At 38.2% G+C, this 13,325-nt stretch overlaps 1 protein-coding gene and 1 non-coding gene across 4 annotated transcripts in view; both read left to right on the forward strand.

Moving 5' to 3' along the window:
• Positions 1 to 1,882: 1,882 nt before the first annotated feature.
• Positions 1,883 to 13,325, forward strand: part of TERB2 (telomere repeat binding bouquet formation protein 2) — a 45,944-nt gene continuing 34,501 nt past the window's right edge. The window contains exons 1-6 of one of the 3 annotated variants that reach the window (XM_054531399.1): positions 1,905 to 1,979; positions 2,093 to 2,174; positions 3,561 to 3,700; positions 6,723 to 6,784; positions 10,979 to 11,064; positions 12,709 to 12,823. In XM_054531399.1, coding sequence (XP_054387374.1) covers positions 1,916 to 1,979; positions 2,093 to 2,174; positions 3,561 to 3,700; positions 6,723 to 6,784; positions 10,979 to 11,064; positions 12,709 to 12,823 — 549 coding nt within the window. In that variant the 5' untranslated portion in view covers positions 1,905 to 1,915. Of the gene's footprint in view, positions 1,980 to 2,092; positions 2,175 to 3,560; positions 3,701 to 6,722; positions 6,785 to 10,978; positions 11,065 to 12,708; positions 12,824 to 13,325 lie in introns of all 3 variants that reach the window. The other 2 variants (XM_024232736.2, XM_054531398.1) reach the window with 2 other exon arrangements.
• On the forward strand, positions 8,008 to 8,110 carry LOC112129139 (U6 spliceosomal RNA). Its single transcript, XR_002911565.2, has one exon. It is a non-coding gene; the product is annotated as a U6 spliceosomal RNA (small nuclear RNA).

Here is a 13,325-nt window from a genome sequence, read left to right on the forward strand (position 1 = left end):
CACATCAAAACTTGTTATGGCTAAAAAGAAATATATCAATGTAACTATGCATGTATTAGGATAAAAAAGGTGAAGAATAATTTACAATTTTGAAGGGCACATGAAGTAAAATGGGACATTTAAAGACGAACTCTTCCTGGTCTTCAAGAGAAAAGATCACACAAAACACCTTTTTTTATTTTTTGAGATGGAGTCTTGCTCTGTTGCCCAGGCTGTAGTAGTGCAGTGGCACGATCTCGGCTCACTGAAACCTCCACCTCCTGGATTCAAGTGATTCTCCTGCCTCAGCCTCCCAAGAAGCTGGGACCACAGGCGTGTGCCGCCACACTCAGCTAATTTTTATATTTTTAGTAGAGACAGGGTTTCGCCATGTTGGCCAGGCTGGTCTCGAACTCCAGAAATCAATAACAACTAGATAACTAGAAAATCATATGTACTTGGAGATTTAAAAACATTTCACATAATCCACGAGTCACAACACTCATATGGGAAATCTGAAAATACTTTGAATTGAATAATAATAAAAAATGACCTCTTAAAAACATGTGACACACATTTCAAAGGAAATTTATAGCTTTATATGCACATATTAGAAAAATAAAGGATCAAAAAGAATTATCCAGTTCAAGAAATTAGAAAAAGAAGGCATTTTTTTTTTTTTTTGAGATGGAGTGTTGCTCTGTCACCTAGGCTGGAGTGCAGTGGTGTAATTTCAACTCACTGCAACCTGTGTCTCCCAGGGTCAAGCGATTCTCCTGTCTCAGCCTCCCTAGTAGCTGAGATTACAGGCATGTGCCACCACACCCAGATATTTTTTGTATTTTTAGTAGAGATGGGGTTTCACCATGTTGGCCAGGCTGGTCTCGAACTCCTGACCTCAAGTGATCCCCCCACCTCGGCCTCGGAAAGTGCTGGGATTATAGGCATGAGCCACTGCGCCCAGCCTAAGAACAGCAATTTTAAAGAAAGAAAAGTGGAAGGAAATTATAAAGAGCTAAAGTTAACGATATAGAATAGAAATACATGAAAAGAATATCAATAAAACCAGAAGTATGTTCTTTGAAAAGGCTAAAAAATTGACAAAGTTCTAATCAGACTAGGAAATAAAAAAAGGGAAGGCGCAAATAACCAGTATCAGAAATGAAAAAAAGATTGTCAGAGAGGTGACTAAAGTAGGAGGAAAAATCTAAAAACAAGGACAAAAAAATGAAAACGAGAACCATGACTAGAGATCCCACAGATATTACAAAAGTAAAAGATTTTATGGACAACTTTATATAAACAAGTTTTTAATGTTTAAAGGAACACAACACCAGAAAAATATAACTACTTATCACAACTGATGTAAGAGGCGGGAAACTGTAAAAGGAAAACAATTTTGAGTAAAACAGAAATTTGAACCCTGGTGCTATTTGACTATATTAAAGAACTATCTTTTAAGTGCGAGAATGGTGTCGCGGTTGTGTGTGTCTTTTTTAAGTCCTCACTTTTAAGGGATTCAAAGTGAAACATTTATAGATGAAATGATGAAATGAATTTTGCTTCAAAAATAATAATTGATGCTGCAGAATCTGCCCTATGCCTGTACACATACAGCATGGTAACTTTGTTAATACTTCGGGTTTAAAACTCCCCACCTCAAAATCTAAAACAAAATCAACCAATCAAACAAAAAACCCTCACCAACTCGAGTTGCCGCCCTCCTCTTATCAGGGGAAGGCTGAGAGGCCCCTAAGTGATCCTGAGAACCAGTCAGCTCAGTCTGGTAGTGACTGTCCCTCATCTGAGGGCCTCAGGCCTTTCCCGGCCATTTCTCTTGAGAACCAATCATCGAGCTTGGCTTTGGACCTGGAACCAATCAGGAATCTCAGCTCTGTGGCCTTCTCTCTCATGTCTCCGCAGGCTTGGCGACGCCATGTTTCAAGGGCAGCGCGGTTGGTTTTGCGGCAGCGTTAGCCGGGATCTGAGGCAATTCTGGGGTAGGAAGCTGAGTGGAAGCAGCGGGTTAGGTGGTGAGGGGTGCATCCTCCTCTCTCTGATGCTTTGGGTCCAGGGTGCTTGATAGTTTCACCCTGTGATTTTACCTCCACAGTGGCTGAAGGGGGAACGATCAGTGACCCGCGAGCCGCCGACTTCTTGTTCAGCTGTGATGCCTCGCACCCAGACACGCTGAGGTACTGAGGGCGACCTGGCAGTGCCTCTTATGTTAGGATGAGCCGGGAGTTAGGGATGGAAGTTGCAGTCCACTAATAAATATTGATGAGGCTGGGCGCGGTGGCGGACACCTATAATCCCAGCTACTTGGAAGACTGAAGCAGGAGAATCGCTTGAACTCGGGAGGTGGAGGTTGTAGTGAGCCAAGATCGCACCACTGCACTCCAGCCTGGGTGACAGAGCAAGATTCCATCTCAAAAAAAAAATAAATAAATAAAATAATAAAATAAAATAAAATAAAAAATAAATAAGTAATATTGACGATAGGATGAGACTGGAAACGGGCAAGTTTTCAGTCCTAGATTTGAGGGAAAGAAATAGACAACCTCCTTTCCTTTCTGCTGCAGTGTCACAGGCTTCTCCTGGTCCTCGGGCCTCTCTTCCTGAATTCCAAGTGTGTGTTTCCAGCTGCCTCTTCTACACCCGCATGTAGCACCTTGAAGGCCCCTCATACTCAATGTCTAAATCAAATCTTGTCATTTCCCCTCATACCTGCGCCAGGGCCTGTGTTCTCCAAAACTTTGAATAACAACCCTAGGCCATGAATCAGTCAGTGGCCGAATACCATGAATTAGATCCCTATAATTGTTCTTCATCCTCACTGACACTAACTTAGTAGCACATTAATTCCCTTTTCGCCGGGACTATCAGAGTAACTTCCTAAGCCGTTACTGTGCCTCGAATCTGTTCCCTGAGATCCCCCTTCACATGGCTGTCAGATTTCGTTTACAAACCAGACATCAGATCAGGGCCCTACCACCCTCTTTTCCCCACTCCCGCCCCTTGCCCCTGCTGATTTCCTACAGATTTAGATCGTGACTGTGCCTACCTTGTTTATTTCCCAGTTTTTCTCATGCCTTCCGTAGCCCAGTCAACCCGAACTGCCATTATTGTACCTTCATGCATGCCTTTTTCTTGTAATGCTCTTCTTATCTCCACCTATAGAAAAGATGTTGCTTTCTATATGTGAAGCTTTCTCTGATTGCATGCACACTCCTCACCTCAGGATTAATTGATCCCTCTTTATAGCAATGACCATGGATAAGCCCCATAGGCTGTTAGCTCAATCCACTGTTGATGCCCAGTGAACACGACCGTTTTAGATCAAGTTTCCTAATTCATACGATCATTAACCGACCCTGTAAAGCTGAGATGCGCCAGATATAGGCCCCCAGAAAATAGTATCTTATGCCATATGTTTTTCCTTCCTTGCCAGAAAAGGACAGCATACATGTACACTTCAATGTAATCGTCTCCCTACTTCCAGTTATTTATTTATTCTTTTGAAAGGTTAAATACATTCTTGTTTCTTTCATAACCTAAAATATTTCCTTTCTTTCTCCTAGAATATATCAGAGCCTTGATTACATAGAAGATAATGCTACAGTTTTTCATGCCTACTATCTCTCTGCAGTAGCTAATGCCGAAATAAAAAACTCAGTGGCTTTGGGTCATTTCATTCTTCCTCCTGCGTGCCTGCAAAAAGGTTAGCAAAGATCATTTAGCCAATCCCTGTCAGACAGCCAAATCTGGCTAATCTCTGTTAAACAGCCAAATTCAACTGTACTTATTTTGTTCTCAGTCACATATTTTTGAACTTTGTATCTATTTAACATAAGTGGAAAAAGCATGGACTTTGGATCAGATTGCCTTGGGTGCATATCCTGACTTTGTTTGTGTATTGTTTATTCATACATTCATTGAGCTCTTCCTGTGTGCCAGGTTTCAACCTGGGTAGGTGCTGGGGATTCAGTGGAGAATAAAACAGATGCAGATCTTGCCTTCACAGGCTAAGATCTATATGCTTACTAGTTTTGTGATCATTTAGCAAGTTACTTCTCTGAAGTTGTTTTGAGGATAAAATGAGATAATAGGCCGGGTGCGGTAGGGTGTGCCTGTAATCCCAGCACTTTGGGAAACTGAGGCGGGCGGATCACTTGAGCCCAGGACTTCAAGACTACACTGGGCAACAGGGTAACATGGTGAGACCCTGTCTCTATTTATTTTAATAATTTCAAATTATTTCTAAAAATAAGATAATGTATTAAGGTGTCTGATGTGAGCATTTAATAAATGTATTCTTTGCTACTTTTGAATCTCTTCATTATTTTTCTAATTTTTTCTTCTGATATTTAAAGATTGGTTATGATAATGAACCCATGTATTTGTATTTTTTAAAATACATTTGAAAGCACTTTCACATCAATTTTTTCAGCAGCCCTAGGAAATAAGGTGGGGAAGTAAATAAACTGCTTCTGAGATTGGTTCTTTTAGTTTTCCCTGCTTGGAACACCCTTTCTTATCCCATTCTTCTACCCAAATCCTGCCTATTTTTCTGAGTTAACTTTATTATTATTATTATTTTGAGATGGAGTCTTACTCTGTTGTCCAGGCTGGAGTGCAGTGGTGTGATCTCAGCTCACTGCAACCTCCACTTCCTGGGTTCAAGCGATTCTCCTGCCTCAGCCTCCTAAGTAGCTGGGACTATAGGCGCCCACCACCACACCAGGCTAATTTTTATATTTTTAGTAGACATAGGGTTTCACCAAGTTGGCCAGGCTGGTCTTGAATTCCTGACCTCAAGTGATCTGCCCGCCTCAGCCCCCCAAAGTGCTGGGAATACAGGCGTGAGTCACTGCCCCTGGCCTGGGCTAACTTTAACTACCCCATGGGTAGGTTTTGTATTATTACCCAATTCTTGATATGTAGCTGGCAAGCATATCAATTCTTGATATGTAGCTTGCCTACATATCAAGATACGTGTTATCATACATATCGTAGATACGTGTTCATCTCCAGAAAGACAGATTGAAGCTGAGTACATATTCCCAGTGAGGAGAGTATTAAAAAGAAAAGAAAACAAACAACTTAAAAATTATTTCTATAAAAGAGCCATTAGAAACCCCAGAGATTTGTTTCTTTCCATAGTCGATGTCCTGGTGAAACTTACTTATAAGTAATAACACTAAATTGTTCTAAGTCGTTACATATATCAATTAATGACTGGATGGGGGAATTGATTTTAAAAACTACTTGTGCCAATCAGTGAATACCCACCTTCAAGGAGCTTATATTGTAGCATGGCTGTGATTTAATTTATCACTCCTATTTACTTATATGATTTTAAATTATCACTCCTATTCTGTCTTTGAGTTTAGCATCTTATGTTAACATGTATTTAAATTTTCAAAAATCTGTTTTAAATGAAAACATGCTGCTTTTAAAAAATTTAAAGTATACCTTTTTAATCTGCCTATTGTCTAGTAGAAGTGTGAGATGTAAATGTGAGCCACATATGAATTTTACATTTTCTAGTAGTCACATTACTAAGAATAAAAAATAACTGGGTGAGGTGGCATGCACCTGTAATCCCAGCTACTCTAGAGGCTGAGGTGGGAGGATCCCTTGAGCCCAGGAATTTGAGGCTGCAATGCACCATGATCACCCCTGTGAATAGCCACTGCATTCCAGCCTGGGCAACATAGTGAGACCCCCTTCTCTAAAAAAAATTAATTACATAATTGAGTAGAATTAATTTTAGAAATATATTTATTTAACCTAATATATCTAAAATATTATTTCAATATATAATCTATAAAAATTGAAATACCTTACATTCTGTTTTTGATACTAAGTCTTCAAAATCCTGTATTTATTTTATACTTACAGCACCTCTCAATTTGGATTAACCACACATTTCCAGTGCTCAGTACCTACATGTAGCTAGTGGCTGCCATACTGGACAGCAAAAGTCTAGAGTAATATTACCTTTTTTGTCCTTTTGGCTACTGTGAAAACTTTTGAGATCATTGAGTTTGGATGATGACATTGTCCTTTGACATACTGACCATTGTAGAATTCCTGTACTACCATGTTTACAAGACATATTGTTAATCCACCCTTCATTTATATCTATATCTATATATGTGTATCTGTATCAATATCTATAGCTATATAGACATTAGATATACATCTAATATATATCCATGCATTATATAGATACATATGCATTATTATGTAAAGAGAGATATATCTATAAATGCAGAGGTATATCTATACATACATATATACATATACATCTAATGTATATCTAATGATACAGATATAGATATTGATGTATATTTAATATATATGTAGATACAAATATAGATATAAAAGAAGAGTGGATGAACATACCTCAATGATATATATATATATATATATATACACACACACATCTAATGTATATAGAGATACAAATATAGATATAGATATATTCTAGCAGGAAAAGTCTACAACAATGATTAGCAAAGTGTATTAGAATCATCTGGACAGTTTGTTAGAAATGCAAATTCCAGAGCTCCTCCTCAATGATCTGATTCAATAGGAATCCGCATTTTAACAAGTGTGTTATGTGATTTTGTTGCAAATAGAATAACACTGGCCTAGAAATTTCAGACTTTAAGCAAAATTCAGAAGATTCTTAAAAAAAAAAAAAAACGGTATTGGATTTGTTTTTCTCACCACAGAAATAAGAAGAAAAATTGGTAGTTTTATTTGGGAACAAGACCAACATTTTCTGATAGAAAAGGTAAGAGTAAATTAAGGTACTTGATTAGAATCTACAGTTTCAACATTTTCTGAAAGCAAAGTTATGTTTAAAATGTTTACTTGTGACATGTTAGCACCAATGAGTCAGATTAAGAGATTTGTTTATTTATTTTGAGACGGAGTCTCACTCTGTCTCCCAGGCTGGGGTGTAGCGACGCGATCCCGGCTCACTGCAACCTTTGCTTTCTGGGTTCAAGCGATTCTCCTGCCTCAGCCTGCAAAGTAGCTGGGATTATGGGCGTGTGCCACCACGCCCAGCTAATTTTTGTATTTTTAGTAGAGATGGGGTTTCGCCATGTTGGCCAGGCTGGTCTTGAACTCCCAGCCTCAAGTGATCCACCCACCTTGACCTCCCAAAGTGCTGGGATTACAGGCGTTAGCCACTGTGCCTGGCCCAGATTAAGAAATTTAAAGGGCATGGTGTTATTGAATATTACTTGGTTCAACGTTGTTTTATAGTAGTACATTAGTAAAATTGAGGTTGTTTTGTATAAATAAAATTATTCCCATAAGAAACTTGAAAATTTGCTTCTGTTACTAATAAGAAGAGAATAATAGGTGCATAGTATTTACCAGTTCTTTTTTTTTTTTTTGGAGACAGAGTCTCGCTCTGTTGCCTAGACTGGAGTGCAGTGGTGCGATCTCGGCTCACTGCAAGCTCCGCCTCCCGGGTTCATGCCATTCTCCTGCCTCAGCCTCCAGAGCAGCTGGGACCACAGGCGCCAGCCACCACGCCCGGCTATTTTTTTTGTATTTTTAGTAGAAACAGGGTTTCACCGTGTTAGCCAGGATGGTCTCAATCTCCTGACCTCGTGATCCGCCCGCCTCGGCCTCCCAAAGTGCTGGGCCACCGCGCCCTGCTATTTACCAGTTCTTTACTACCAGTGTAGACTCTGATTTGTTAATTCCTATGATGTGCTGTTTGTTCAATGTTTTGAATAACACCCCTCAATAAATGTGTACAAGAGTCTGTCTGAACCTATTCTGGTTCAGAGGCTGCCTGATTAACCAAAACAAGAAGGAAAAGAGTGTACAATACTGGAAAAATAGCTATTTTGTAGCTTTTGCCATCCTGCCTCAGATTTACTTATGCTTTTGACTTACTTCAAAATCTTTAAGTAATAGCCAAATTTGGGAACAATTGAGCATTAAAACTAATAATGACAATAATGGATTATAATATGTTAGGTAAAAAGAATCCATGTGCTTGCTTCGGCAGCACACATATTAAAATTGGAACAATACAGAGATTAGCATGGCCCCGGGCAAAGATGACACGCAAATTTGTGAAGCATTCCATACGTGTATATGATACTCCAAAAGCAGACATAAAGAAAAAAGGAAGGACAGAAGGAAGAAAGGAAAGAAGGAAGAAAATAAGGAAGATAAGGGTGGGATAAGGAAAATTTTCTTTTACAAAAATAGCAGCTGGTAAATATAGAAAGAAAGATAAAATAGAAAAATCACCATTTTTAAAACCCTCAATTTAATAATTGATTTAGATAAGGTCATTCTAAACCTATGATCTCAAATTATCACCCACAGATTGATTATTAGTTACAAAGTTAAACAGTATACCTTTACAATGGAGCGATCTGGCAGGCACCATTTAACTAACTTAGCAAACTTAGCATCACCAATATTGGAGCAACCTTTCATTATGTTCAGTCTGATATGATATAATAAATACACAATATTATCTGTGTAGTATTCTTGTTCAAAACATTTAACCCGAATTTAATTATGAGTTAACATTCAGACAAATCCAGAATATGGACCATACCACAAGACAATTAACTGACCTGGACTCTAACATCAGTTAATGTCATAAAATACAAAAATAGCAATAGGAGCATGGTAGATTGAGAGACATAAAAAAGAGGTATAAAAGACATTTGGAGAGCAATTGGGAAAATTTAACAATGAACTGTATAATGGGTGATACTGTGTTACATTTTATTTTCTTAAGTGTGATAGTGGTGTTGTAAAGATAAAACGACGTGTATTTTTAGAAAACACATGCCAGGTATTAGAGAGTGGAAATGTCATATCTGCAAATGTTTTCAAGTGGTTCCACAAAAATAAAAAGAGAGAGGAGGCACTCAGGGTGTTGGAAATGTTAACACTTTGTGAATCTAGGTGAAAGGTATATGGTATTTATTATACTATTCTTTTTTTTTTGTTTTTTGAGACGGAGTCTCGTTCTGTTGCCAGGGTGGAGTGAAGTGGCGGGATCTCAGCTTACTGCGACCTCCACCTCCTGGGTTCAAGCGATTCTCCTGCCTCAGCCTCCCAAGTAGCTGGGATTACAGGCACCCGCCACCACACCCAGCTACTTTTTGTATTTTTAGTAGAGACAGGGTTTCACCATGTTGGCCAGGATGGTCTCAATCTCCTGACCTCGTGATCCGCCCACCTTGGCCTCCCAAAGTGCTGGGATTACAGGCGTGAGCCACTACGCCTGGCCTATTGTACTATTCTTTAACTTTTTGGTAAATTTGAAATTTTTCACAATAAAGAGTTAGGGAGAAAATCTTTCATTTTTGTGTTTTATTTTTTTAAACTTTAAACCCACAGCCATATCATATAGAAAACCTTTACATTATGTCCAAAATCAGGCTATCAACTTATATATTTTATATTCCTGTCATTAATTTGTTTTTTCTTCCCAAGGCATCATCATCTGAAAATAATATTTCTTTCAGTTTTTTTTGGTCTAAGAGGTAATAGTATGTTGTACTAAGGACTGAAATATCTAATCCTTGACTTTTCACAGTGTTTCCAGGAACGTGAGCAGTAATGCAGTGGTTATTATTTGGTGGTAATTATTGACTCTACCACAACTTTAGAGTTTAAAGATCATTAATTTCATCATTTAGCTTTATACATGAGAAAACTAAGGTAAAGAAAATATAATGACCCATTTTAGTACACATTGGCAGATACTAGCAAAGTGGAGCCAAATTTTCTCAGCTCTAACCCAATCCAATGTTTTTTCTACTAAAAAATTACTAAAACATGCTTGTATGGACGTTGACTCTAGAAGTTATATTATTACATGATAAAAGAGTTTGTCAATTCTTTCAAAATATTGGTTGATATGAGTATTAGCCAATTATAATAATGTAACCATAGCATATATACGTGGAAGGTATTCATTGAATGGCAATAACAAGGGTAAATCTGGGGAGCATTACTATTGTTTGGAGTGGATTTAAGTTTTTATTTAAATATAGAAACTTCTTAATGGTGGCTGGGCGGGGTGGCTCGCGCCTGTAATCCTGGCACTTTGGGAGGCTGAGGCAGGCCGATTGCCTGAGCTTGGGAGTTCGAAACCAGCTTCGGCAACATGGGAAAACCCCGTCTCTACTAAAAATACAAAAAATTAGCCAGATGTGGTGGCTGGCGCCTGTAATCTCAACTACTCGAGAGGCTGAGGCAGGAGAATTGCTTGAACTTGGGAGGCAGAGGTTGCAGTGAGCCAAAATCGTGCCACTGTACTCCATCCTGGGTGACAGAGCAAGACTCTGTCTCAAAAAAAAAAAAAAGAAAAGAAAAGAAAAAAAACCAAACTTCTTACTAGTATATAAGATAAGTAGATTATGTGATAGGTACCAGTATCTAAGTTGCTTTCACAGAATAATTAGAAAAACTTAACATACATTTAGTTATTTTATATCTTTACAGCTAAATACTTCACTGTCCTTTTGAAGGAGAAATATACTTTGTTCAGCTTACTTTATGTTTTTGATTTGTAGCTTACAGGAATCCTTAAGTCAAGGATTTTAAGAAAGTTTAAATTAGCAGCAAGATTTTTTGTTTCCTTATTTTTGTGACTAAAAAGTAATATAACCGCATTAAAGGAAATTTCAATAATTGAAAGGAGAATAAAATCAGTTAAAGTTTTACTTATCTGACATAACCACAGCTGGTATATTTAAAATTCTGGTCTTCTTTATGTGTCTCTAAAATTATATAGTATAATTATATGTGTGTGTGGACAAAATTTTGTAAATTTCCTCCACCAAGCTAGATTAAGTGGACTTAAATGTGTAAATATTTTTATGGCTTTTGATATATATATTTCCAGTTTATTTTTCCTTTTTAAAAACATTACTGATTGGATCACTGGTATGACGATTTTTTAAAATGTGATTTATTTTTCTATCCACAGCATGATGAAGTAACACCAAATGAAATAAAGACCCTTAGGGAAAACAGTGAACTAGCAACAGAGCACAAAAAAGAATTATCCGAAAGGTATTGAATTCATAATCTTCATTAATATTCAATTCAATGTAGAAATCTGTGAGCACTGATTGTGTGCTTATCTCATTTAATTTTCAGTTTTCCTATGAGATAGATAGCATTATAATCATTCCCATTATACAAAAAAAAAAGAGATCTATAATTAGAAAGACAAGCAATTTCCCCAAAGTCATACAAACTTTATTAAGTACGGGAGAAGCAGGATTTGAACTGAGTCGGAGCCCATTATTTAAATGGTAGTCATTAAATACTATACCAGGTATTTACTATGTAGAATACTATACTATCTCATAGTATAGCACACTATACTGTCTCTGCAGAAAGGAGACAAGGATTTTACGTATGTTATGACAACAGTTAATAAATTATTTAAAAATTATATGTATCTGTGTGTGAAAACCCAATCATCATGCTTATGAACTACAAAAGAATCTTAAAATATATTTTTTACTTGGAAGGAAATACACTACATATTAGCAGTAATTTTATTAGGATGAAAAGTGGTGAGTGATTTCCCTTCTTCTTTCCAAATTGCTTGTAATATATTACGTTGGTTTAAGAAATTAAATTTAGACTGGGCATTGTGGCGCATGCTTGTAATCTCTGCACTTAGGGAGGCTGAAGCCGGATGACCGCTTGAGCCCAGGAATTTGAAACCAGTCTGGGCAGCATAGGGATACCCCATCTCTATAAAAAATTTAAAATACTAGCTGGGCATAGTGGCACATACCTATAGTTCCAGCTATTTGGAGGCTGAGGTGGGAGGATCGTTTGAGCCCAGGAGGTTGAGACCGCAGTGAGCCATGATCACGCCACTGCACTCTAGCCTGGGTGACAGAACAATACTCTGTCTCAAAGAAAAACAAGAAATTAATTTAAAAAGACAAACAAACATGGCCTTGCCATTATATTAGGACCAGTTTATGAGAGGCCTTCTCATTGCAGGCTTGTACATGATCTAGTCCTAGTTCCATATTTTCCAATTCAGTTGGTTTTCAAATATGCATAGGGAACATTGGTTCTTCAGAAGTCTATATTTTATCCCTCCAGACCTGTGGCCAGAGTCAACCTAAAAGTGGAGGCAGGGGAATCCCCACAAGGGAGTGCCCCAAACTGTCCCAAGTTGGGGCCAGTTGGGATTCTAAAGAAAGAACCACTAACTAGAGTAATCAGTCTAAAGCATTTATTGAGGGAACTTGTAGAGTATTGCACCAGTCCTTGCAATGGACAAGATATAAGGGGTGTTCTACCTAGGTATATCCACAGTGAGGGGGTCTGGGTATGGAGTTTATATGCGGGTTTAAGGAATCTGGCTCAGGGCTGAGGCCAGTTTCTTTCAATGTTTTGAGCAGCAACCTAGATACCTTTATCAGTGCCTGGAAATGTTTAAGGTCCTGGTTTGAGTTCAAGCCCGATGGGAAAACCCTGCACTGGGCTGTCTCACAGAGCAGTCAAAGCACTCTGTGATTTTTGGTCAGGACACAGAAAGAAAGCCAGGAGTGGAATCGGGGGAGGGGAGGATGGGACTGGGGTACCCTACAGTCTGGTATTTAGCTGCTGTAATATAAATGATCAAATAGTAGTTATCTTTCTTCAAAATAAAAGTAATGATGTAATTTATATAATTTTTTCAAGTTTTTCTCCCATAAGGGCTAATTTCCTTAATATACAAAGAGGTATTATAAATCTGGGAAAAATATGTCCAATCCAAAAACAACAGAAGTGGACAAAGGATACGAATAAACCCTAGGTAGGTGTTTACTTAGAGCCTTTTCTTTGTGGAAACACCAGAGGGTGCAGTGTGAACATAGATAAAATATACCCTCAATTTACCTGCTGAAGCATTTGTTAGCATAGTACTAGGGACATTGATTTTTTTTACATTGTACAAACTTGATGTACGAAAAATCAGGCAGTACAGAATTAGCATAAAATCCTAATTTCTCCCAAATCTTCTCCCAGTAATAACCTTTCCAGTAATAACTTTTTTTTGTTTTTAATTGAGACAGAATCTTACTCTGTTGCCCAGGCTGGAGTGCAGTGGTGTGATCTCGGCTCACTGCAACCTCTGCTTCCTGGGTTCAAGCAATTCTTGTGCCTTGGCCTCCGGAGCAGCTGGGACTACAGGCACATGCCACCCCACCACACCAGCTAATTGTTTGTATTTTTAGTAGAGACGGGGTTTGGTCATGTTGCCCAGGCTGGTCTCAAATTCCTGGCCTCAAGTGATCTACCTGCTTCAGCCTCCCAAA

Source organism: Pongo abelii, chromosome 16 (genome assembly GCF_028885655.2).
Source record: "Pongo abelii isolate AG06213 chromosome 16, NHGRI_mPonAbe1-v2.0_pri, whole genome shotgun sequence".
NCBI lineage: Eukaryota > Metazoa > Chordata > Mammalia > Primates > Hominidae > Pongo > Pongo abelii.